General features: G+C 43.3%; 1 protein-coding gene across 1 annotated transcript in view; it reads right to left on the minus strand.

The window, feature by feature from the left end:
* Positions 1 to 20,986: 20,986 nt before the first annotated feature.
* PIP4K2A (phosphatidylinositol-5-phosphate 4-kinase type 2 alpha) overlaps positions 20,987 to 27,763 on the minus strand; it is a 186,261-nt gene continuing 179,484 nt past the window's right edge. The window contains exons 8-10 of the mRNA XM_005901642.3: positions 27,167 to 27,407; positions 25,643 to 25,746; positions 20,987 to 23,217 (exon numbers count right to left, since the gene is read on the minus strand). Of these exons, the coding sequence (XP_005901704.2) occupies positions 23,137 to 23,217; positions 25,643 to 25,746; positions 27,167 to 27,407 (426 nt within the window). The 3' untranslated portion in view covers positions 20,987 to 23,136. The remainder of the gene's footprint in view (positions 23,218 to 25,642; positions 25,747 to 27,166; positions 27,408 to 27,763) is intronic.

Consider the following 27,763-nt stretch of genomic DNA (forward strand, 5'->3'; position numbering starts at 1 on the left):
CACCCAGCACACAGTCCGATCTCCTGGGGAGCCCTAGCCCTCCAGTGCTGGCAGAACATTGAAGTTATCGTTTATGCTAGCCTGAAAGCCTTTTGATTTAGTTCACTTACTTTTACATCATCAGTGGCTCACATGAAGCTTAGCACATAGCAGGAGCTCCATACAATTTGTTAGATGAGAGTTTATGATGCCAATTCTGTATCATCAAATCCTGGAGGCCTTTTCCATTCATCCAGAGATCTTGTTTCTTGGCAGCACTTTCTAAGTCTCAGGCCTGATTTTATAAGCGTTTGGGAACTTGTCTGCCCACACAGACCTCTCCCTTCCTTTGCTGACTGTTAAGGCTGGTCCCTGCACAAACTCAGGGCTTATTGTTGACATCTGATTCACATGTCTCAATTGTTTTTGCCTCTGTGAGAATTCTGACTGGGGAATGACAAATACATGAAAATAAGTGAGGAAATAAAAAAGGAGAAAGGAGCGGGATGGGGATTCACATCCTATTTTTCACAAGAAAAGTTATAAATGCTGAACTGACATTCATTCAAAGAATAATGAGGAGGTGAATCTACATCTGGTACCATCCCTGACATGTGTGATTTAATTCAGCCCCAATAAGGCCCAGCTAATCAGCACCTAGGTATTACCAGACTTATAAAATCTACTTGAGAGTGTGGAGAATGTGGATGTGAGAACTTAGCTCAAGGTAAATCCACAACTTTCTCTGTAAACAAAAGTGCTTTAAAAGCTGCCATGCATCACCCTATTTGCTTAGAGCACAAGCAGATATATCTAGGCTTACAGCCACCAGGAGAAAGGAGAATTAACCGTGTGCTTGGACTGCTGTGTGGACAGCTCTGGTCCCACCGTCTTCTCTGAGAGCCCTTTGAAGCACAGACACCTGACCACAGCCTCACTCCAGAGGAGGCTCAGAGAAATCAAACCTTAAATCAGTCTGAGAACAAATTGCTGGTGACTAAAGTTAATCATAGGCTTCCCTGGAGGCTCAGTGGTAAAGAATGTGCCTGCCAAGCAGGAGACAGGGGTTTGAATCCTGGTTCAGAAAGATCCCCAGGAGAAGGAAATGGCAACCCACTCCAGTATTCTTGCTTGGGAAATCCCATGGACAAAGGAGCCTCGAGGGCTACAGACAATGGGATTGCAAAGAGTCGGACATGACTTAGTGACTAAACAACAACGAAGTTATTCATACTTTACTGTATATTTGAAAACTGGGAAGAGAGTAGATCTTAAAAGTTCTCACCACAAGAAAAAAAGAATTTGTAACTATGTAAGGAGATGGATTGGAGAAGGCAATGGCACCCCACTCCAGTACTCTTGCCTGGAAAATCCCATGGATGGAGGAGCCTGGTAGGCTGCTGTCCTTGGGGTCGCGAAGAGTCGGACACGACTGAGCGACTTCACTTTCACTTTTCACTTTGATGCATTGGAGAAGGAAATGGCAACCCACTCCAGTGTTCTTGCCTGGAGTATCCCAGGGACGGGGAGCCTGGTGGGCTGCCGTCTATGGGGTTGCACAGAGTTGGACACGACTGAAGCGACTTAGCAGCAGCAGCAGCAGCAAGGAGATGGATGGTAGCTAGATTTACTGTGGTGATCATTTCAGGGTGTATACATGTATTGAATATAGTGTATAGAATATTGATACAGTGTATACAAGTATCAAAACATTTTGTACACCTGAAATCAAATTAATGTTATATGTCAATTATACTTTAATAATAAATCATTCTTTTGAAGAAATAAGACAATAATAAGTTTTAAGGAAAAATAGCAAAAAACCCAGGCAGGGGGAATATGATCTAAGGCATGGCAGGCCATGTCAGGAAGGCATATTATTCTAAGTACAATAAGAGCCACTGAAAGTTTTTATATATGTGAATGACATGCTTCAATTTACCATTTAGGAAGAAGAGAATATAACTTAGCAAAAGGATGTTCAGGGAGGGATGATGGGTAACAGTGGAAACAGAAAAGTTGATGGAATGAGAGATTGTGAAGGAAAAGCCAGCAGGATCTGCTAATTAGTGGAATATGGTAGTAAGGGAAAGAAATAACAGAGGTTACCAGATTTGTGGATTGAACAACTGGATGAAGCCTGGAACTTAAACAGGGTGGATGGATTTGGAGGAAGTAGGTGAATTTGAGGGACATTAAGGAGGGAGAATGAGGAGGATGTGGTATTCCTGGATGTGGTAGGGATGATGGAACTGGGGTTGGGAAGGAATGACTCCTAAGACATTGGCTTATATGCCAAAACGGAGGGAGTAAGATAGGAAACACCAAAAGAAGCCTGGGTTTGGGGAAGATAATAGCATGACTTTAGTTTGGTACTTTCAAAATCTGTAAATTAAGGGCTTTTGAAAAGTTCAGATGTAGAGGATGATTAGGCAATTGGCTAAAGTTTTGGGTAGGAGATTGTATGTGGGAGTTAATGATGTACAATTGATAAACTTGTACTGGAGTCATGAAAGTAGCCGAGGTTGACTAGAAGTGGTTTTACACAGTGAGCAGAGGACTCAGGCCCAGCCTCCAAAGGAAACCATTTAAAGCTCAGTTAGAACTTCCAGGTTTGGAGGACAATGGTGGCTGCTTAATTCTGAATCTTCCCACTTCCCCTCCCCAAATATCTATAAATCCAATAAGGAGAGCAGATAAAACCACACATGACCCACCTCTTCAGCAGTATGAAGAGACAGAGACTATCATCATGCTCAAATGACCTATAGAAAATTCCAAATTCCAGTAGCTCCCATCATCACCTCATCCACTCACTACTGCAAACCTTTGGGTGTGGACAGTGGAGGAAAGGAAGCTTAAGAGACTCAATTAAAAAAGGAGAGAGGGCAGAGGGGTACATCAGACAGAAAAGTTACCTCTATAAAAAAAAGTCCAATGCAAAATACTGAATGCAAGTTGGGACTCGGAAATTCATAGCACTGGCTACAGGAAAGCAGCTTGAAAGTGTGTAGGAAAGGAAGTCACCTCTTGGAGAAGCACTGCTTCTGGGGGAGACTTAACTACATAGGGAAGGAAGGTACTTATTGGAGATGTGGTAGTGAGGAAAAGAAAGAAACAAGAGGAGAAAATTAAGGATCCTGCAGAAACAAAAGGCATGCCAATGCCTCCTCCCACCCTGTTAAAGAAATGCAAGAAAATAAACAAGGCCAGACCACATCCATACAAAACTATTGTAAAATTACAAAACATACAGTAGTCTGACAGTGAAAATTCTCTCCAGAACAACGACTGTGAAGCTGAAGAAAACTATAATGTAATACTTCAAAATATGTTCAAATAGCATTTGGGGATTTGATGAAACATCTTGAACCAGAAATATAAAAATGAAGAGCAAAAATGAAAAGAACAAAGGTAAGAAATAAGACAAGGGAATATAGAACTCAGAAAAGCAATAGGAAAAGAAAAAATCTACTCAGAAATGAAGGTTCAATTACAAAATACCCAAGGAAGAATAGCTTCTAGTGAAATTTTAATAAAGGATATTGAAGAAAAACATGGAGAAAAAAAATCAAGAGATAGAAAACTAGGTAAATATAGATGTGAAATGGATTACAGAAAAAGTGGTTGAAATGGAGGGCTAAGGTGGTCCAGTATTTTTATACTTGGAGACCCTGCATAAGATCAAAGCAGTGGAACTAAACTGATATTTAAAATTAAAATGGATGAAAACTTCCTGGGAAAAACCAACAAACCCCAAATCTATTAAAAGGAGCTACTGCCACCCACGTTCATAGCATTATTTACAGTAGCCAGAGATGGAAGTCTGTCAATGAATGAATGAATAGATAAAATATGGTATATACATACAGTGGAATACTCTATTTAAAAGGGAAGAAAATTCTGACATATGCTAAAACATGGGTGAACGTGAGGACATTATGTTAAGTGAGATAGGCCAGTCAACAGAAAAAGAAATACTTTATGATCCCACTAATATGAAGAATCCAGAGTAGTCAAATTCCTAGAAACTGAAAGGGTAGTTGCCAGGGAGGGGAGGGATATGCCAGCTGCTGCTTCATAGGTAGAGAGTTTCAGTTTTGTGAGATGAAAAGAGTCTGGAGGGTATACACAGTGTGAATGTGAATTTACTTAACACTACTGAACTCTACACTTAAAAATGATTAAGATAGAAAATTTTATGTTATGTATATTTTACCACATTTTAAAAAAAGGGAACAGGGCACACTCAAAATGAACCTGGTATGATCAATTTTGAGATATCCTGGGGTATTTGGTATCTATTGTTGTAGAACAAATTACTCCCAAATTTAGCAGCTTAAAATAGCAATTCTGTGGGACCTCACAGATTCTGTGGGTCGGGAATCCAGCAGCAGTTTATCTGGGTACTTCTGCCTAAAGGTCTCTCATGAAGCTGCAATTAAGTTGTCAGCCCTGGGTCTCACCTGAGGCTCAATGCGATGAGATTCACCTAATTAGAGATGATTGAGAAAACGTGTGTAAAAGGACTGACGGTGAGCAACTATATTTAGTTGCAAATCCATGGGTAAAAGTTATGGGTAGAAGAATAATATAGAAACATATGTATGGTCTGAGAAAGTAGAGTGCAACTCAAAATGAGAAGAGAAGACAGGAAAGCAGAGAAAGCTTGTATGTTGCTGTGTAAGTAACAGGAGTCAAAAGATGCCTATTAAATGATAGAGTGAGCATGCGTGGGCACTGATGCAATGGCACGCCAGGTCAAAGGTCAGTCCAGGGAGATGGCGGCCTGGCGGGGAACTGCCGGCCGCCGGGCTGGAAGCTCCGTGCTGCCCTGAGCCTCCTCCAGAGCACAAACTGTTTAGGAGTCATGCACACTCGCCAGGATTGTGGCCTTAAAGACTACAGGAAATTCGAATTGTAAGTCATCAGAAAGAGGTGAGTGAAAACTTTGCCACTGATTTAATAGCAGAGCCAATCTGACTGAAGCTAAGGGTGATCGTGTGGGATGGCGGTGGGGGCTACTGGTCATCTGAAAGTGTTTGTAAACTTGAGCAAAGTAACAAAAACTGGGACCTGCAGTTATTGTGGACTACAATTCGGACAGTACCCCCGAAAGAATGGATTGTGCATGCCGAGTCTTAGCATCCTTTAGATGTATATCAGACACTTTATTGTTGTTTAGTCGCCAAGCCCTATTCGACTCATTCGTGATTGCATGGACTGTAGTCTGCCAGTCTTCTCTGTCCATAGGATTTCCCAGGCAAGAATACTGGAGCGGGTTGCCATTTGCTATTACAGGGGATCTTTGGGACCTAGGGATAGAACCCACATCTCTTGCATTGGCAGGTGGATTCTTTACCACTGAGCCACCAGGCAAGCCCATATCAAACACTACTCCTTGTTAATGTAGAATATCAGTTCAGTCGCTCAGTCTGTCCGACTCTTTGTGACCCCATGGACTGCAGCACGCCAGGGTTCCCTGTCCCATCACCATCTCCTGGAGCTTACTCAAACTCCTGTGCATCCAGTCAGTGATGCCATCCAACTGTCTCATTCTCTGTCCTCCCCTTCTCCTCCCGCCTTCAATCTTTCCCAGCATCAGGGTCTTTTCAAAAGAGTCAGCTCTTCGCATCAGGTGGCCAAAGTTGGAGTTTCAGCTTTAGCATCATTCCTTCCAAAGTAATCCCAGGGCTGATCTCCTTCAGAATGGACCGCTTGGATCTCCTTGCAGTCCAAGGGACTCTCAAGAGTCTTCTCCAGTACCACAGTTCAAAAGCATCAATTCTTCTGTGCTCCGCTTTCTTTATAGTCCAACTCTCACATCCATACATGACTACTGGAAAAACCATAGTTTTGACTAGATGGACCACCTGCTTTTAAAGTACTTATTAACATTCCTGAAAAAATATCATATATTAGGGCATAAAGAAATCATAGATAGGCTTCATCAAACTTAAATATTAGTAACAGTTTCTGAACCCAGCACAAGAAAGCTAGAAATTAAAAATGAAACTAAAAACAACAGCAAAAACTTTTCCACCTGAAAATTAAAAAAAAATTCTATTAGACAACTTTTGGGTTAATGAGGAAATAGGAAAAACACTACAGAAGTTCTGAAAAATTATGATAATGAAAAGGCTATAAATCAAGAGCATATATTTCTATTTTAAGAAGCAAGCAGTGATCAGAAAAAAATTCATAGCCCTAAACACCTATATCAAGTAAACATTTTGAATGAAAATAAATGAATTAGATCCCAATTCAGAAATCTAGGGAAAAAGTAACAATAAAATAAGCTAAGTGAAAGCACAAAAGATAAATGCAGAGATTATGTTGAGAGTGAAAACAAAAATAGTAGATCAAATCTGTTAATCAAAATTCTGGTCCTTTGGGAAAAAAGTACAGAAGGGATCACTAATAAAGGAGATTTGATGACAGAATCAGAGTCAGAGAGAGAGAGAGGGAAGGAGGGGAAGAGAAGGAGAGAGGAAGGAGAGTGAGAGATTAATTTGAAGATGCTACCCTGCTGGCTTTGAAGATGAAGAGGCCATAAGCCCACTATGCAGGCAGCCTCTAGACACTGGAAAAGCAGGAAATGGATTCTTCCCTGGGGCTTCCAGAAGAAATGCAGCCCTTCTCCTGGGTCAGTCAGTCAGTCAGTTCAGTTGCTCAGTTGTGTCCGACTCTTTGCAACTCCATGAATCGCAGCACGCCAGGCCTCCTTGTCCATTACCAACTGCCAGAGTTCACTCAAACTCACATCCATCGAGTCAGTGATGCCATCCAGCCATCTCATCCTCTGTCGTCCCCTTCTCCTCCTGCCCCCAATCCCTCCCAGCATCAGAGTCTTTTCCAATGAGTCAACTCTCACATGAGGTGGCCAGAGTTTCAGCTTTAGCATCATTCCTTCCAAAGAATACCCAGGACTGATCTCCTTTAGAATGAAGTGAAGTGAAGTGAAGTCGCTCAGTCATGCCCGACTCTTTGCGACCCCATGGACTGTAGCTTACAAGGCTCCTCTGTCCATGGAATTTTCCAGGCAAGAGTACTGGAGTGGGTTGCCGTTTCTTTCTCCAGGACTGGTACAATTACTGAGTCACATGGTAACCTATGCTTAACCATTTGAGGAACCGTGCCTAAGACTGTTTTCCAAGGTGGCTGCACCATTTTACATCTCCACCAGCAGTGTTTTGAGTGTTCCAGTTCCTCCACATCTTCACCAATGCTTGCTGTTGTCTGTCTTGTTTTATTATATCCATCCTAGTCAGGGGTGAAGTGATAACTAATGATATTGAGCATCTTTTAAAGTGCTTGTTGACCATTTGTGTATCTTCTCTGAAGAAATGCCTGTTCTAATTCTTTCCTCATTTAAAAATTTGTCTCTTTTATTAATAAGTTGAGTTGTAAGAGTTCTTGATGAATTCTTGATACAAGTCTTGTTCCTTTGTTTTGAACGTTTTTGCCTGATTGTTCATTTTTATTGACTTTTTGTGTTTGTATCTGTACATTGGACAAAACAGGCGCCTCTTCCAGTCTTCATGGGCTAGTCTTGGAAAGGAGAAAACTCCCATCAGTCAGCCCAGTTAGAGATTCTGGAGGGTTTCTACCAACTCTTTCCCTCCTCAGGGGGAAGCAGCTTGCTGCTGTTTTTGCCAGCTGAGTGGGAGGTGGTGGTGTGCTACGGCATCTGTCAGTCCAAACCATTGAATCTGTTCTCTGCCAGGCAGCTAGACTGTGTGCACCTGTCAGAGATCAAGACTGATGCTAATGCTTTGGGCAGTCCTGGAGAAGTTGGGTCTGTGGACACACAGATCAACTCTTTCCCTCCCTAGAGGGTGCTGACCTCTGGGGTTTCTCATCTACTCATTCTCTGCTAGGCAGAGGGCAGGTCTGTGGCATCTGCCAGCCCAAGCCCCCATGTCTGTTTTTCCCCAGGCAGCTAAACTGTTCCAGATGTGTCAGAGCTCCAGGACTGGCAAACAGAGCTAGTCAGGAGTTTGCTGTTGGTCCAGTGGTTAGGACTGGAGGCTTTCACTGCTGTGGGCCTGATTCAGCCTCTGATGGGGGAACTAAGATCCTGCAAGCCTCATGGCCAAAAAAAAAAAAAAGCAGCAGCTAGTCCTCTGAGGAGGTCGCTTGTAAGAGCTGAGGTGTTGAATGTGTAAGCCAAGCCCTTCCTTCCCTGCAGTAAGCAGGGGGTGAGGGGGTCTCTTCCTGATCTCTCAGTGCTGTGCCGGATGCAGGGACTTCAGCGAGAGGGAGCCCTGAATTTCCCTGCTGCCTTCTGTTGCATCTAGTTTTGGGTTCTCCCAGATGTGGGAGCTTTTCGGTTAGTTTCTGAATTATACATAAAGCAACTTTGTCTGTGAACTGCTGATGAATTGGTGTGTTTGTTGGGGAGGAAGTTCTAGGGCTTCCTCTGCCACCATTTTGCTGACTTCACTCTCAATTCAGCTCAAAGAACCTCGTTTAATGTTTATATAAACCAAGATGAAACTCAAAAAGTTCACTGTTCTTTCCAAAATTCAATTATTTTCTTGAATAAAGACTCTTCAGATTGCTGCATGCTTTTTGGCTAATGTCCAGAAAAAGAGTATGGCTGTTTCTGCTAGTCCTGATGCTTTCCTGGAGGAGTAGATTTTCAGAGGTTTTCATCCCACCATTCCAGAAGTGCTTCTTCCCTTTGTTATTGAAAAAGCTCCGGAAGATCTGTATCAGATCTGATCTTCCATTAGAAAAAATATATAGTAGGAGCTATATATTAAATTTATTGCAAGCATTGGTTATTGCGATTGTGGAAACTGTTTAGCTAAGTCCACAACTCACAGGGCAGAGTCTCAGGCAGGATGGGCTAGAGTTCTTCGGCATGAGCAGAAGCTGCTGTCCACAGATACAATTTCTTCTTCTGGGAAACTTAAGTTCTGCCCTTAAGGCCTTTCAGCTTAATTGAATCAGGCCCACCCAGGTTGTCTATGATAATCTTTCTTGAAGTAAATTGATTATAGACTTAAATCCCATCTACAAATTACCTTCACAGCAACACCTGGATTAGTGTTTGATTGTTTTTATCTGATCTCTGGGGAAGCCATGGGAGTGAGTCTCAGAAGGCCACAGGTTTCAAGAGCTATTAATACAAACAAGGCAAGCCGACCATGACTGCCCGAATCAGATGAAGTATAAAGGTATAGGAAGCAGTGAATCCACATGCACTGAATGGAAGGAAATTGAACAGGACTTCTAAAAGTCTGGGAAACTTGAAAGTAGCAGTGATGGGATGCAGTGCAGAGAACTCAAAGACCACCTGGCTCTGTGACTCAGTACCTCAGAGCTTCCCAACCTGAGCTTCAGTGTTCTCAGCTGTGAAAGGAGAATAGTAATAATAGCAAAACCCTGGGTATGAGCTTTAAATGAGAGAAAGTGAAGGAAAATGCTTTATGAACTGTAAAGCATAATGTAAACACCTGATTCATAATGTAAACACCAAATTCATCAGAATTACTAAGTTTCAGCACACTGATGATGTAAACACCATTTTACATAACATTATTTAGAATAGTCAAGAAGACTGGACAAAACTGATAGCATCTACACAGTGATGGCATAGATATCCTCCACCCACATGGAAACAGTGGATGTGAGGCCCATCAGTGAATCCCAGATGCCCCTGAGGTTGGTCTCTAGAGCTGTGATCAGTTTTGACAATTCACTTGTGTATTTTTAGCATTGTTTGCTGCTTCTTGTTTTTGGTCGAAAGAGGCAGTGCTTAGTTTATGGCATTTTGTTTAGTTAAAAACTAAGTAAAGTTCATGTAGGAAAATATTAAAGAAAAAAATTATTTCAGTGTTAAACACTCAGTGTTTGATTTGGAGGACTTTGTGTTTGACAGTGTGAGGATATTTTGGTTTCCGTGCCCAGCGCTGCATCTGCATTCACTGCAGAAACATGTTCTATTCACTCTGATTATTCATTTATTTCAGAGACTTAGAAAGACGTGCTCATTTTCAGGAAATCAACTCCACAGTCAAGGGTGGGGAGAGGAGGGTTTGGTGGGAGAAGAATGAGTTGTTGTTCAGTCACTAAATCATGTCTGACTCTGCGACCTTGTAGACTGCAGCACGCCAGGTACCTCTGTTCTCTACTATCTCCCAGAGTTTGCTCAAATTCCTGTCCATTGGGTTGGTCATGCTATCTAACCATCTGATCCTCTGCTGTCCACTTCTCCTTTTGCCTTCAATCTTTCCCAGCATCAGGGTCTTTTCCAATGAGTCAGCTCGTCACATCAGGTGGCCATAGTATTGGAGCTTCAGCAACAGTCCTGCCAATGAATATTCAGGGTTGATTTCCTTAGGATTGACTGATTTTATCTCCTTGCGGACCAAGGAACTCTCAAGAGTCTTCTACAGCACCAAATTTTGAAGGCATCAATTCTTCAGCATTCAGCCTTCTTTATAGTCCATCTCTCACATCTGTATATGACCACTGGAAAAACCATAGCTTTGACGAGGCAGATCTTTGTCAGCAAAGTAATGTCTCTGCTTTTTAAAATGTTGTCTAGGTTTGTGATAGCTTTTCTTCCAAGAAGAAAGTGTCTTTTAATTTCATGGCTGTAGTCACCATCTGCAGTGATTTTGGAGCCCAAGGAAATAAAGTCTCTCACTTTTGCATTGTTTCTGCATCTATTTGCCATGAAGTGGTGGAACCGGATGCCATGATCTTAGTTTTTTGAATGTTGAGTTTCAAGCCAGCTCTTTCACTCTCCTCTTTCACCCTCATCAAGAAGCTCTTTAGTTCCTCTTCTTTTTCTGCCATCAGAGTGATATCATCTGCATATCTAGAGGTTGTTGATATTTCTCTCAGCACTCTTGAATCCAGCTTGTGATTTATCCTGTCCGGCATTTCACAAGGTGTTTTCTGTGTATAAGTTAAATATGTTGTGTCTGATTCTTTGCGACTCCATGGAATGGAGCCTGCCAGGACCCTCTGTCTGTGGGATTTCCCAGGCAAGAATGCTGGAGTGGGTTTTCATTTCCTTCTCCAGGGAATCTTCCCAGCCCAGTTATTGAATCTGCATATCCTGCATTGGCAGGTGGGTTCTTTACCGTTGAGCTACCAGGGAAGCCCATGGGTTCATTTATTAGAATTGAAACGGAAAACTCCCTTATTTTGTCTGGTCAAATCCTGTATAAGTACAACCAAAGCAAGAAGAAGATCCTTTCTGGAATTTTGGGGGAAACTATCTGAGGTCATTTAAGGAACTTACCCCAAGCCACCAAGAAGCTTAAGGGGAAAAAACAATTAGGTAAACAGAGTCCAACCAAATTCTTATAATTGAGTACTATCAGGTTTAGTAAAATTAAGTAAAAATAGCACATATTTGTTGCCACAGAACCTTTATCTAATACTGTATGAGACCAAAAAACACTTTTAAGTATATATACAGATATTAAAGTTGTTTTTTATGAAAATATCACGTATGTTGAAGAACTTAGGCCTCTTTTTTCACAAGACTTTAACAAACTGATTGAATGACTTAAAGTTATAACCCTTTTATAAATGGGTTTCTCAGCTCCACCGGTAACTGTGATGTTAGTTTAAATAACCACAGCAATTTACTAAAAAACAAAGTCAGAATGCAGTATCAGTCAGTCAGTTCAGTCACTGAGTCATGTCCATTCTTTGCGACCCCATGTACTGCAGCATGCCAGGCCTCCCTGTCCATCACCAACTCCTGGAGTTTACCCAGACTTATGTCCATTGATTTGGTGATGCCATCTAACCATCTCATCCTCTGTCATCCCCTTCTCCTCCCTTCAGTCTTTCCCAGAATCAGGGTCTTTTCAAATGAATCAGCTCTTCACATCAGGTGGCCAAAGTATTGGAGTTTCAGCTTGAACATCAGTCCTTCCAATGAACATTCAGGACTGATCTCCTTTAGGATGGATTGGTTGGATCTCCTTGCAGTCCAAGGGACTCTAAGAGTCTTCTCCAACAGCACAGTTCAAAAGCATCAATTCTTCGGTGCTAAGCTTTCTTTATAGTCCACTCCCATATCCATAAATGACTACTGGAAAAACCATAGCCTTGACTAGACAGACCTTTGTTGGCAAAGTAATGTCTCTGCTTTTTAATATGCTGTCTAGGTTGGTCATAACTTTCCTTCCAAGGAGCAAGCGTCTTTTAATTTCATGGCTGCAGTCACCATCTGCAGTGATTTTGGAGCCCCCCAAAATAAAGTCTGACACTGTTTCCCCATCTATTTCCCATGAAGTGATGGGACCAGATGCCATGATCTTCGTTTTCTGAATGTTGAGCGTTAAGCCAACTTTTTCACTCTTCCCTTTCACTTTTATCAAGAGGCTCTTTAGTTCTTCTTCACTTTCTGCCATAAGGGTGGTGTCATCTGCATATCTGAGGTTATTGATATTCTCCTGGCAATCTTGATTCCAGCTTGTGCTTCATCCAGCCCAGTGTTTCTCATGATGTACTTTGCATTTAAATTAAATAAGCAGGGTGACAATATACAGCCTTGACGTACTCCTTTTCCTTTTTGGAACCAGTCTGTTGTTCCATGTCCTGTTCTAACTGTTGCTTTCTGAGCTGCGTACAGGTTTCTCAAGAGGCAGGTCAGGTGGTCTGGTATTCCCATCTCCTTCAGAATTTTCCACAGTTTCTTGTGATCCACACAGTCAAAGGCTTTGGCATAGTCAAGAAAGCAGAAATAGATGTTTTTCTGGAACTCTCTTGCTTTTTCGATGATCCAGTTGATGTTGGCCATTTGATCTCTGGTTCCTCTGCCTTTTCTAAAACCAGCTCAAACATCTGGAAATTCACAGTTCACGTATTGCTGAAGCATGGCTTGGAGAATTTTGAGCATTACTTTACTAGTGTGTGAAATGAGTGCAATTGTGTGTTACTTTGAGCGTTCTTTGGCATTGCCTTTCTTTGGGATTGGAATGAAAACTGACCTTTTCCAGTCCTGTGGCCACTGCTGAGTTTTCCAAATTTGCTGGCATATTGAGTGCAGCACTTTCACAGCATCATCTTTCAGGATTTGAAATAGCTCAACTGGAATTCCATCACCTCCACTAGTTTTGCTCATAGTGATGCTTCCTAAGGCCCACTTGACTTCACATTCCAGGATGTCTGGCTCTAGGTGAGTGATCACACCATCGTGATTATCTGGGTCATGACGATCTTTTTTGTATGGTTCTTCTGTGTATTCTTGCCACCTCTTCTTAATATTTTCTGCTTCTGTTAGGTCCATACCATTTCTGTCCTTTATCGAGCCCATCTTTGCATGAAATATTCCCTTGGTATCTCTAATTTTCTTGAAGAGATCTCTAGTCTTTCCCATTCTATTGTTTTCCTCTATTTCTTTGCAATGATGACTGAGGCTGCTGCTGCTGCTGCTACTAAGTCACTTCAGTTCATTTCAGTTCAGTCACCCAGTTGTGTCCGACTCTTTGCAACCCCCGTAAATTGCAGCACGCCAGGCCTCCCTGACAATCACCAACTCCCGGAGTTCACTCAGACTCACATCCATCGAGTCAGTGATGCCGTCCAGCCATCTCATCCTCTGTTGTCCCCTTCTCCTCCTGCCCCCAATCCCTCCCAGCATCAGAGTCTTTTCCAATGAGTCAACTCTTTGCATGAGGTGGCCAAAGTACTGGAGTTTCCACTTTAGCATCATTCCTTCCAAAGAAATCCCAGGGCTGATCTCCTTCAGAATAGACTGGTTGGATCTCCTTGCAGTCCAAGGGACTCTCAAGAGTCTTCTCCAACACCACAGTTCAAAAGCATCAATTCTTCAGCATTCAGCCTTCTTCACAGTCCAACTCTCACATCCATACATGACCACAGGAAAAACCATAGCCTTGACTAGACGGACCTATGTTGGCAAAGTAATGTCTGCTTTTGAATATGCTATCTAGGTTGGTCATAACTTTCCTTCCAAGGAGTAAGGGACTTTTAATTTCATGGCTGCAGTCACCATCTGCAGTGATTTTGGAGCCCCCCAAAATAAAGTCTGACACTGTTTCCACTGTTTCCCCATCTATTTCCCATGAAGTGATGGGACCAGATGCCATGATCTTCGTTTTCTGAATGTTGAATTTTAAGTCAACTTTTTCATTCTCCTCTTTCACCTTCATCAAGAGGCTTTTTAGTTCCTCTTCACTTTCTGCCATAAGGGTGGTGTCATCTGCATATCTGAGGTTATTGATATTCTCCCGGCAGTCTTGATTCCAGCTTGTGCTTCTTCCAGCCCAGCATTTCTCATGATGTACTCTGCATATAAGTTAAATAAACAGGGTGACTTCAGTCATGTCCAACTCTGTGGGACCCCATAGACAGCGGCCCACCAGGCTTCCCCGTCCCTGGGATTCTCCAAGCAAGGATACTGGAGTGGGTTGCCATTTCCTTCTCCAGTGGGTAAAAGTGAAAAGTGAAAGTGAAGTTGTGTCTGACTCATAGCGACCCCATGGACTGTAGCCTACCCTACTCTTCTGTCCATGGGATTTTTCAGGCAGGAGTACTGGAGTGGCTTGCCATTGCCTTCTCCAGATTACTGAGGAAGGTATTCTTATCTCTCCTTGCTATTCTCTGCATTCAAATGAGTATATCTTTCCTTTTATCCTTTGCTTTTCACTTCTCTTCCTTTCACAGCTATTTGTAAGGCCTTCTTAGACAGCCGTATTACCTTTTTTGCATTTCTTTTTCTTGGGGATGGTCTTGATCCCTGTCTCCTGTACAATGTCACGAACCTCTGTCCATAGTTCATCAGGCACTCTATCAGATCTAGTCCCTTAAATCTATTTCTCACTTCCACTGTATAATCGTAAGGGATTTGATTTAAGTCATACCTGAATGGTCTGCATTTCAGACTCTCTTGTTGACCATGATGGCTACTCCATTTCTTCTAAGGGATTCCTGCCCACAGTAGTAGATATAATGGTCATCTGAGTTAAATTCACCCATTCCAGTCCATTTTAGTTCCTTGATTCCTAGAATGTTGGCGTGCACTCTTGCCATCTCCTGTTTGACCACTTCCAATTTGCCTTGATTCATGGACCTAACATTCCAGGTTCCTATACAATATTGCTCTTTACAGCATCGGACCTTCTATCACCAGTCACATCTACAACTGGGTATTGTTTTTGCTTTGGCTCCATCCCTTCATTCTTTTTGGAGTTATTTCTCCACTGATCTCCAGTAGCATATTGGGTGCTTACCAACCTGGGGAGTTCCTCTTTCAGTATCCTATCATTTTGCCTTTTCATACTGTTCATGGGGTTCTCAAGGCAAGAATACTGAAGTGGTTTGCCATTCCCTTCTCCAGCGGACCACATTTTGTCAGACTTCTCCACCATGTCCCATCCGTCTTGGGTAGCCCCACACGGCATGGCTTAGTTTCATTGAGTTACTGTGGGCAGAACTCCCTTAGAAGAAATGGAGTAGCCATCATGGTCAACAAAAGAGTTTGAAATGCAGTACTTGGATGCAATCTCAAAAATAACAGAATGATCTCCATTCGTTTCCAAGGCAAACCATTTAATATCACGGTATCCAAGCCTATGACCCAACCAGTAATGCTGAAGAAGCTGAAGTTGAATGGTTCTATGAAGACTTACAAGACCTTTTAGAACTAACACCCCAAAAAGATGTCCTTTTCATTATAGGGGGCTGGAATGCAAAAGTAGGAAGTCAAGAAACACCTGGAGTAACAGGCAAATTTGGCCTTGGAGTACGGAATGAAGCAGGGCAAATGCTAATAGAGTTTTGCCAAGAGAATGCACTGATCATAGCAAACACCCTCTTCCAACAACATAAGACTCTATACATGGACATCACCAGATGGTCAAGACCGATTTCAGATTGATTATGTTCTTTCCAACCAAAGATGGAGAAGCTCTATACAGTCAGCGAAAACAAGACCGGGATCTGACTATGGTTCAGATCATGAACTCCTTATTGCCAAATTCAGACTTAATGTGAAGAAAGTAGGGAAAACCAGTAGACCATTCAGGTATGACCTAAATCAAATCCCTTATGATTATACAGTGGAAGTGAGAAATTAAGGGAATAGATTGAATAGATAGAGTTCCTGATGAACTGTGGATGGAGGTTTGTGACATTGTATAGGAGACAGGGATCAAAACCATCCCCATGGAAAAGAAATGCAAAAAAACAAAATGGCTGTCTGAGGAGACCTTATAAATAGCTGTGAAAAGAAGGGAAGTGAAAAGCATAGGAAAAAAGGAAAGATATAAGCATCTGAATGCAGAGTTCCAAAGAATAGCAAGAAGAGATAAGAAAGCCTTCCTCAGCGATGAATGCAAAGAAATAGAGGAAAACAACAGAATGGGAAAGACTAGAGATCTCTTCAAGAAAATTAGAGATACCAAGGGAACATTTCATGCAAAGATGGGCTCGATAAAGGACAGAAATGGTATGGACCTAACAGAAGCAGAAGCAAGAACACACAGAAAAACTGTACAAAAAAGATCTTCATGACCCAGATAATCACAATGGTGTGATCACTCACCTAGAGCCAGACATTCTGGGATGTGAAGTCAAGTGGGCCTTAGAAAGCATCACTACGAACAAAGCTAGTGGAGGTAATGGAATAGCAGTTGAGCTATTTCAGTCCTGAAAGATGATGCTGTGAAAGTGCTACACTCACTATGCCAGCAAATTTGGAAAACTCAGCAGTGGCCACAGGACTGGAAAAGGTCAGTTTTCATTCCAATCCCAAAGAAAGGCAATGCCAAAGAATGCTCAAAGTAACGCACAATTGCACTCATCTCACACGCTAGTAAAGTAATGCTCAAAATTCTCCAAGCCAGGCTTCAGCAGTTCATGAACCGTGAACTTCCTGACATTCAAGCTGGTTTTAGAAAAGGCAGAGGAACCGAAGATCAAATGGCCAACATCCACTGGATCATCAAAAAAGCAAGAGAGTTCCAGAAAAGCATCTATTTCTGCTTTCTTGACTATGCCAAAGCCTTTGACTGGATCACAATAAACTGGAAAATTCTGAAAGAATGGTTTCTCTGCCTCTTGAGAAACCTGTACGCAGGTCAGGCAGCAATAGTTAGAACTGGACATGGAACAACAGACTGGTTCCAAATAGGAAAAGGAGTACATCAAGGCTGTATATTGTCACCCTGCTTATTTAACTTAAATGTAGAATACATGATGAGAAATGCTGGGCTGGATGAAGCACAAGCTGGAATCAAGATTGCCAGGAGAAATATCAATAACCTCAGATATGCAGATGACACCACCCTTATGGCAGAAAGTGAAGAACTAAAGAGCCTCTTGATGAAGGTGAAAGAGGAGAGTGAAAAAGTTGGCTTAAAACTCAACATTCAGAAAACGAAGATCATGGCATCTGGTCCCATCACTTCATGGGAAATAGATGGGGAAACAGTTTCAGACTTTATTTTTTGGGGCTCCAAAATCACTGCAGATGGTGACTGCAGCCATGAAGTTAAAAGACGCTTGCTCCTTGGAAGGAAAGTTATGACCAACCTAGACAGCATATTAAAAAGCAGAGACATTACTTTGCCAACAAAGGTCCGTCTAGTCAAGGCTATGGTTTTTCCAGTGGTCATGTATGGATGTGAGAGTTGGACTGTGAAGAAAGCTTAGCACCGAAGAATTGATGCTTTTGGACTGTGGTGTTGGAGAAAACTCCTAAGAGTCCCTTGGACTACAAGGAGATCAAACCTGTCCATTCTAAAGGAGATCAGTCCTGGGTGTTCATTGGAAGGACTGATGTTGAAGCTGAAACTCCAGTACTTTGGCCACCTCATGAGAAGAGTTGACTCATTGGAAAAGACCCTGATGCTGGAGGGACTGGGGGCAGGAGGAGAAAGGGATGACAGAGGATGGGATGGCTGGATGGCATCACTGACTTGATGGACATGAGTTTGGGTGAACTCCGGGAGTTGGTGATGGACAGGGAGGCCTGGAGTGCTGCGTTTCATGGGGTCGTAGAGTTGGACCCGACTGAGCAATTGAACTGAACTGAATGGTCTAGTGGTTTTCCCTACTTTCTTCAATTTGTGTGCCTTCAGTAAAAACCAAGGGCAGTGATCACAGCTTTTAGTAAAAGAATGAAAGAAATCTCATTGTCTCCAGATGGGAGGTGAAAGCTTTCTGTAGATAAAACAGCAATCCTGAAGTCCATTGCAGAAACTACTTTGTGATACTGAAATGAGGCTCTCTTTCAGGGGTCAGTGAACTTTCTTAAAAAGGGCTACATAGTAACATTTTAGGCCTAGTAGGTCATCAGTCTTAATCACAACTCTACAAACTGCCACCATGATTTGTGAATGGAAATATGGCAAATATGTGAATGAATGGGCGTGGCTGTGTTTCAATAAAATTTTATTTATAAAAGTCATGTGGTGGCCTGGATTTGACCCTTAGGCTGTGGTTGGTGGACTGCTGCTCTGATCAGTAAGAAGCTGCCTTGTTCATATATTACAGGAACGGAAAAAGGGGGAAGAGGAGAGGTAGGAAGGAGGCGGGAGGGAAGCATGTTATGAAAAATATTTAAAATTCATGCTCAGTTTAGTGGGAGGGGTTGATCGCTTAAGACAGTGTTTTCCAAATGGGGACCATTCATCAGAAGCACCTGGGAAGCATTTAAGTTATAGATGCAGAGACTGCCATTCAGTAGCCTAGGGATATTTTTATATTTTCTAGTGAGATCCTTTGATTTAAAAAGTCTATTGACAATATAAAATGCTGTAGAACTAGGAGGAAATGATAGGAAAATGGAATAATATAGGTTGACTCTCATAAAATGAAATATGTGGATCATTTGCTCTAAAATTCTGGAGGGTGCATACCCAGCAGGCCTTTCCAGAAGCAGCAGAACAGATGGGTCAAGAAGTTTGACGGAGGAGTGGCTGTGAGGTTGAGCCCCAGGGGTACCAGGTCCCTCACTCATGCTTTCAGCTTTCAGCCGAGTTGCCAGAGCCAGGCCCCAGCCCTGGCTTTGCCATGAACTGTCACATGACCTTGGACAAGCCCCTTTGTTTCTCCGGGCCAAGGTTTGCTCTTCTGGGACCCCTCCCCCAGCAGCACGGGTAGGATTCTATAAAACACAGACATCTCACAGTGGCTTTGGAGAAATTCTAACCTTTGCCCCTCTCTTATGAAATTGAACTAAATACAAGTGTTTAAGAGTGGGAAAATCACTGACTATGGCATGTTAACAGCCCTTTGGCAGGATTTTTCATAGAATCACAAAAACAGGACTGAACTCCTGAAGGACATTTGGTTTAGATGATGGGGTTTCCGTTTATGAAGGAACTTTGAATAATCACTCAGGAGAACCTGTCAACTCGATTTTTCCAGACACTCCGCCGGTCTTCTGGGTCACTTCACTGTGCCAGGCTGGTTACAGGGCCATGCCAGTTGTGTGTGAGGAGGGGAGTTGGGTAACGCTTGTGTATGGGACTCCAAAAGGAGCAGCAGGTTTCTGCCCTTCAGAGGGTAACTTTTCTGTTTTTAACATAGCAGTCACATGACTGGAGCTGAATAAAGTGCTGTTTGAAATAGGGAGAGAGGAAGAGACAGGGCGTGATTTTGAGAGCTGGAAGGCTGTACACACGCACAACACGCACTGTAACCATTGTTTTTGCGCTGATTACAGAACTTCTGGAGAGGCCGTGTGCAGTGGTCCTGGGGCCTCAAGTCCACAGATGCTAAGAACTCTGGACTTGAACCTCTCAGCCTTGCCTTCTTCCCACTCCCCTACTTCGTTGTATACACTTATATATTATATGCATTACCACTTCATTATTATTACATACAGTTGCTAATCTCCTGCATTTAACCTTACCCACTATTTCCAAAAGTGCTGCACGAAGGATTCATGCTTCAGACCAACTCTGGTCTTTCTGTGAATTAGCAATAACCAATTTTCTGGGACTAATGTGCATTCTGCCCATGAAATTAAATAACCAAAATGAAAATGAATGTCTCTGTTCCACAAAGAAAATGGAATTTAAGCTCCCTGCTGACCACAGTCAGCTCTGCTGTAATGTAGCATATACGTTCCTAAAAATCCCTGCTCTGTGCAAAATCACACAGTAAAAACCACAGAGCTCATGGGAATAATGAGATTGGGGGCACAACACCCAAAAGTGTCATTACTGATACACTGGTGAAAAAGGAGCCTATCAATACAAACAGTAGCACAGTTTTACATACTAAATGGTCAGGAAATACATAAATACTACAATAAATGCGGCACATTATCTTGAAAAATACATGGAGGATGCCTGTGGTCATGGGTAGTGGGCATCAGAAGGGCTGCAGCTGCTGGGTTGTTGAAAGTAAGGGAAGGAGAGTGAGGTGAGGTCAGCAGGCCCTGGCCCGTGTGCCCCCAGCATGTTGAGCTCACCCTCATCATGTGAGGGTATGCCTGGCATGTTCCTACCGGTGCAGTTAATTGGGGTGCAGTCTTCTGTTTTCAGCTGATGTTCCATGAGAAGCAGCGTGCACACAGCAGATGTGAAAAGTGCGTGATGCTCAAATGATCCCCTGACATCTCTCCCATTAGAACCATCACACATTTTCAAAACAAGTGCTACTCTAGCTTAACTGTGTTTGCTCACCTGGCACAATGACAAGGGAATGCTTTAAAAAGCCTTCTAGCTTTCTAGAAGCCACCAATGGCATTCCAGTAAAGTCTCAAAAAATGCTGAGTGAGCCACAGAACTATGGTTGGTAGATATAAAGAATAAAAGTGTGTAACTTTAAAGGGTATTCACTGAAGAGGTTCCTTTCTCTGCCCATCTTTCAACAAGCCAATTTTGCCATGTGTGTCATGGCGCGTTTCTGTTATTTACTAGTGAAATAGTTCACAGGTTGAAGGCAAAGCTTCTGTTTGTGAAAAGATTCAATTTTAGTCTTCTTCAGGATCAGCTAAAGACACTCTTAGTACTGAGTATTTAAATTTTGTTTGCAATAAAGAGACACACAATTGAGAGAGAAGCACGAAGACTGCACCTTGTGAGTCATCAAAGTGCTTTATTTTGTAAAGCCCGGCTCGTAACTGGAGTGTACTGTTAGCACTAGAAGATACAAGGCAAACTTCCTCACTCTGTCCGAAGATTTGATAACAGGATGGATGACACAGACTGTTACAGACAAAAATAAAGCATTTTGTAAACTTCTAAAAGCATACACAGATGGGCCACAAAGGAACAGTTACTCAAATAATGTGTGGGTACCTTCTCTTTACTTCAGGGTCTCACATTTGTAATCCTGGATTAAAGAAACTGCAGCCTAACTTCAGAGCACTGAAAGGGACTCAATGCCAGAATGAATGGCGGGGTGGGGGTGGGGGCATATTAAATCACCATTTCAATTAGACACAAGAAATATAGATTTGGACAGTCAGATCACAGTGCTGTCAACGTCGTCTGCTGAGGATAACAATTCTGAGTGAAGTCAGTAGATGGGGTAGAATGGCCTTGCCCCCCAGATTCCAGCTGCCGTCACCTCGTATTTTCTGAAGTAAACCTATATACTTTGGGCACAGTTGCAGACTTGATAAGCCCTGAAGTAAAGTTACTGGAAGAGGCAGTGTGGCGGGACTGTGTGTTGAGTTGCAAGTGATTATTAAAGGGTGGATTTTTTTCTTCTTTCCTGAACCTGCCTACAAAAATCATCTCACATTTTAAACAAAGAATTTCAAAGGCACAGCTTTAGCACAGTGTATAAGTTGATAACGTATTCCTAAGCAAGTCTAATATTTTAGCTTGACACCTTTCAGAAAATGCCAGGAAGTTGGTAAATACATGATCGATGTTGGAAATTTATAACTTGATTAGACACAGTCAGCACAGTTTAGGGCAATGAACTTACATAACCAGATCTGGGTTAAACATTTTCTTTAAAAATAAAAAAATCATTAGACTGATAATGTACATCTGGAGGAAAACAACCCTTTTCCTTTAACTGTAAAAGACTGTCTACCTGGTACTTTGAATAAAACATTCACTCCAAAACGTGACTGCAGGATACATTTCAAAATATGACAAACATTATTTCACCTACACTGTAAAATGACTTTACATGTAAACTTCAAAAATCACGTGCTGTACATTAAATTTTTAGATTCAAAAATATCCCTGTTTTCCTAATAATGTAAACAGTAATATTGAGGATTTCAGTTAAAGGGCAAATTTATAACAAAATACCACTGTTGAGCAGGAGAATTGAGAGTTCTAAATGCTTTGCTCACCTTCCCACCATGGGAGATGGAGATACCATTGCCCAAAACTATGCACTTTGCAGATAAGCTTTTATTTTTATTTTGTAGCATTAATTGCTGTATTGCAACGAAAGAGTGTTATCAGTGAAGAAGCTCCAGGCAAGAAAAGAGAAGTAAGCAGTTTTCCTGGACATATTTACTGAGGTGAAAATGTACAGAGAGAGTCACTAGGGGCATCAGCTTCTTGCTGGAGGAGGGGCGCCTGTCGGGACACGGGGAGTCCCGACACCCAAACCAGGAGGCGCGGGAGACGCCAGCCTCCTTCGTCCAGCGCCCAGGTACAACTATTAAGGAGTGTCAGCGTGCGTGGTAGAAGTGTAACATCTGCAGTAAGTTTTTTTTTCCTCTTAATCACCATCATTATTATTATCATCATTATTATTATCTTCATTATTATTACGAATACTGTCTCACATCTTTCAACTCCAGAAAATAAACTGATCCACAGTTTATCGTGTGGTGCCAACCTGGTTGGTCTGACATGCATTGCCTTCTCCCCCTCCCCCCTCTTGGGTTTGTTCACTCACTCACTCACTCACTCATTCATTCATTTGTCCACAGCTGGAATCAGAGGTTTGTTACCCCAAACACACACTAACCAAAGCTGGTCAGTGTCCATTAATCAATCAATTTTTAAGATGCACACACGCACAGACACACACACGTCAGAAATAGCTAGAATGATGCTGGGAAATATCAGGTAGCCATTAAAGCGAGTAGCCCCCAAGTCAGTCATCTTGGCCTGAAGATGTAAACGAGGAGGTGTGCTTCACGGAGTTTGGTGTTCGTTTTTCCTGCGCTGAAGCCACCTCTATCCTTCCCGTGCTCACGTCCATCCACAGTTGTGCAGGACGTTACGTCAAGATGTGGCCAATAAAGTCCAAAAAGCGCTTGGAATACTGTTCTGGGTTCACGGTGGAGATCTCCGCGCCAGCCTGGGCAGTGTGGGAGAAGAGGAACAGCGATACTGTTAGAACTACTTGATCAGCACCGACAGCAGCTTCCACTGCAGCTGAATATGAAGCCAGTCACTTTCAAACCTGTGCAGCCTCTACTCGTAACTCAGAATATCTTGGATATGGGTCTGAATAACCAAGACTTAAGAATCTGGGTGTGAAAATGAGGCAGTCTCAGGAAAAACAGAGGCTGGTGTCATATACATTGTGACTGCTGCCACCAAAAAAAAATCAACCACGTTTGAGATGTTCCTGTCAAATGTGGCGTCTGTGTGGCCTCCATTCAGAAGCCACGGGGACAACACTTCTGTTTCTCAGGAGAGCAGATGGGAGACACCTTGAGAATGACACAAACAGCAACGTCTGGCCAAAGGGAAACTCCGATGACAAGGACACAAGGGCCGTGTTCATTTTTTAGGACCAAAAAAGCGGCTGGGTGCTCAGCAGTAAGGAGCCGCAGTGGCAGGGGTGGCATCAGCTGTGATGCACTTGCCCTGAGGGGCCAGGGCTGGTCCTCGCAGCGCAGGCACAGGGGTGCCACTGTCCCCGTTCAGAGGCCTGCCTGGTGCTGGGAAGCCACCCCTTGAAGAGGCTCAGCGGGGTTTCCTGTGACGAGCACAGTGCAGACCAGAAGACCCTCGGTAGTTACTGGCCAGCTTTCAGAGCTGCAAAGGGCAGGACCAGCGTTTTTACCAAGTCACCAGGTGCTATTTTGATACCAGCAGCTCACAGAGGAAGCTGTAATTTCCATGCCTGGCCTGGGCCGCTGGGATCTCCACGGAGGAGCCCGGGTTTTGAAGGCAGAGAATGGTTCCCAGCAGCAGGTTGACACAACGTTCCTTTGCAGAGAGTAATGTCTTGCTCTTGCAAACTGCACCCGATTTTAGGCTGGGTGCCATACCATGGAGCTGAGCTGGTGACGTGCAGGGGAGGCACATGTGGAGCCGTGTTTGCCCTGGCACATTTCCAGTTTCACCTGGTCTAGAATATCATACAGGTTTAAGGAAGGCTGGGAACAAACAGAGCCTCTCTCCACTCACCACAAAGCCTCATCAGCAAGGCGTTAGGGCCCTGTCAGCAGCTGGGGGAACTGGGGCACCAGGGCGTTTCCTCCAGGTCACACAACTGGAGAGGTGAGGTAGGGACTCGGGCCCAGTTCCGTCCCTGCAATACAGCCAGGCTTTTCAACCAGAGATGAGCATCGGAGTTACCAGAGCCTTTCAGAGTCAACCTCCCCCACTAGCCTCCTGAACTGGACTCAGAATCTGGGGAAGGGCTGGTGCATCTGGCTGGCACAGACTTTAAAATGGTTCTCAGAAGGCTGCAGTGCCCACCCTTGTGTGAGAACTGCTGTGTACCCTCCTCTCTGACAGAGGATTTCCCGTGTGTTCAAGGGTAGGGCGAGGTCCTGGTTTGGGCACTGCACAAAGCTGGAACACCGTAACTAGTTGGCAATGTGACGGAAACATTTCTGTGGCAAATGGGATATGGTGTTGGGCTGGTTCCATCGCTGGAATGACAGCCTGTTTGATTTTAAAATAAAGAAAAAGATGTTGATGTTCTGGTGGATCTTGGTTGACTCCACACTGGGGCAGTGTGAACGAGTTAGAGCACAAGTCCATCTGCGTGTGGTGGGCTCTGCGGCCTTCTCAGCACACCTGGAAAGCCAAATGGAGTCCTACAACGCAGGCCCAGTGGGGATTCACAACTGGTGAAGTACAACCGGCAAATGGGCCTCACTGGTTTATTGGGGGCTGGGGCTGGGTCCTGGGGAGCACTCCTCTCTACCCTGCCTAGTGACCTGATCCTGGCAAGTTACTCCGTAAATGCTCATCCTCAGCTCCTTCACCTGATAAGGAGCACACTAGTTATCCTTATCAAGGCTTGTCATGGGATTCCACAAGTTAACGTATGCCGGGAACAGTGAGAATTCTGGGTAAGGACAATAAAAGCGAGGGACTCGTATCACTAAACTTTGATCTTGCACCCAAAAATCTTCTGTAATAGAAAAAAATACAGTCCACTGTGTGGAAAGAGATACTGTGTATCTTAGAAGCATCTTAAGCAGAGACTAAGTGCTTCAGTTCTAAGCACTTCATATTAAAACAGCTGTCGTCATTCAGCGCTTTAGTCTTTGAAGCATTTTTCAAACAAATAATTTGTGTAATATTCTCATGATGCGTGTGTCTGTTAATAACCCCAGTGGGTAACAGAAGAGCCATGCAGGGTCTAAGTGACTTGCCAGAGGCCTTGGGAGCTCTGACTCTGCGTTGGAGTGCAGCCCTTGCAGAGACCTCGAGCCATGGAAGGGACTGGGCAGCTCCCAGGAAAGGAGTGGACCTGTGCTGGCCCCTGCACGACAGGAAGCAGGGAGCAGAGAGGGAAACCAAACGGAGATACTTACGCCATGTTTAACAGTTTTTGCAGCGTGGGCAGCTTTCTTTTTCGCATCATAATGAGTCAGAATGTCAATAATTGCCATAAAGTACACCTCCTTCCGAGGCGAATCTGCAAAGGGATGGGAGACAGGATTGTGGGACAGATGGTGACAACGCCTGGGACAGTTTGCGCTGCTGTGGGGGAGGGGTGAGGGGTTCAAGGTCTGAAAACAAAGGCAGCAGGGGCTGTGAGAAAGTCTTGTGCATCCCCAAGAAACAGCTTAACTTTCTGTTCCCAATTCTCTCTCAATTTAAAAAGTAAAAAAGAATGTAACCTCAGGATATTACCAGCAGAGGTCCAAGGGTGAGACTGTATGTTTTTTATTAATCTGCACTTTCTTTAGTGATTGTATATTACTTTGGTATAAAGAAAAGTGCTTTTTAAAGAAATACTGTTTAAAACAAGAATTGGGTTGGCCAAAAAGTTCATTCCGGTTTTTCCATGAGATGCTATGGAAAAATCTGAACTAACTTTTTGGCTAACCCAATTGAAGTAAATATGCTTACACTTTCTACTGTTACCTGTAACTGTTCCTAATGCTCATTGGCTCTAGTATGAGAACTGGATAAAGGCATACGTCATCTACAATACCCGTCTTCTACATATTTCCACAAATAAGCTGCTGTTTCAATTATGAACTGTTGTTCAGGTATACTTGACTCTAATTTTCTGTGTTGAAGAAACCATTTTGGTGAGCAAAATAAAAAGCAGAACTCAAACTCAACCTGGCTGTTTTGCCATGACATGTTTTTTTTGTTTTTTTTTTAACAATGCTGAACCACTAATTTTTATTACTAAAAAAAACCCCAGAGGCCTGCGTTTATCTCAAATTTTTTCATGTATAAGTAGCTACCATAGCATGTAATATTCCTATAAATATCCAATCACCCGGCTATTGAGGATTAAAATCAATCTCACTTTCGTGAAGAGCGAGCCACAGACCCCTTAATGGGGGAAGAGCAGAGGACAGATACGCAGCAGCAAATTGGAGATGTTCTTCCCACACCTGGGCTAGCTTCAGCTTCCTTTCTTGAGAAGGAAGGATACCTGCCCTACACAGTGTCCATAGGAGGTCTGGCGTGGACCTTGTATGTGGCTAGCTCAGGACAGACTTGTGATTTGCGATCCACATAAAAGAGAGTTGGCTAAGAAAAAAAGTGTTTAAAAATATTTCTTATATGTGGTACGGACATTTACACAAGCAGATGCATATGGGTGTTATATACACAGAACACACTGCTGTGTGGTTTCACCTGTTCCCTCAACATCCCACAATTCAAGGATTTCATCACATTGCATTTCAAAACCAGAGATTACAATTACCTTTAATATACTCTGTCCCGGAATCAATTGATTAGGACTCTTGAGAAGGAGTCTTACAGGACAGCATGCTTTTAACTGGGTTCATGTTTACCAGTAGACTAACAGTGCAAAAAAAAAAAAATCAAACCAATGGTAAAAAAAAAAAGTGGATGGTATCGCCACTTACTTTCATGGCATTTAATCCCGTAGACATCAATGTTTGGATCAAACTCGCCCGGAGCCAAGGGTGGCGAGCTGTTGAGCGTGTTCCCAGGGCTGTCGGGAGGGGTCCCCACAGGGTGGGCGCCATCGCTCTCTCCCTCCTCCTCTCCGTCCTCCTCACACTCCACCTCCTCCTGCTCGGCTCTCTCCACGTCGTGGATTCCCACCAACAGGCTGTAGTCCATGAGCTTCAGCTGGGCAAGAAACTGGAGGGGCGGAAATGACACGATCGTTTATGCCTTAAATACAGCCCCAGATTTAAAGACGGCAAGCTCACAGAAGCACACATAGAAGGCTGTGAGCCCTGGGGTGGCAGAGGCGAGAAGAGGACCTCCTGTAGAGCGGCCAGGAGCCTCTCGAATGGGGCAGTCTCCTCCCAGGCAGCTTCTCGGGCAGAGCTGCAGCCTCCCACTCGGGGCTGGCTCAGAGCCAGGACCGCTTCCCTGAACTGCAGGGCTGGAAGCTGAGAAGGATGTGTGCATCACATCAATGACTGCACCAAAGTGCAGAGAGCACGACTGGCAAGGAGGACACAGGGAAGAAAAGATTTCTCCCAACGATG

This window comes from Bos mutus, chromosome 13, assembly GCF_027580195.1.
Source record: "Bos mutus isolate GX-2022 chromosome 13, NWIPB_WYAK_1.1, whole genome shotgun sequence".
Taxonomy (NCBI): Eukaryota; Metazoa; Chordata; class Mammalia; order Artiodactyla; family Bovidae; genus Bos; species Bos mutus.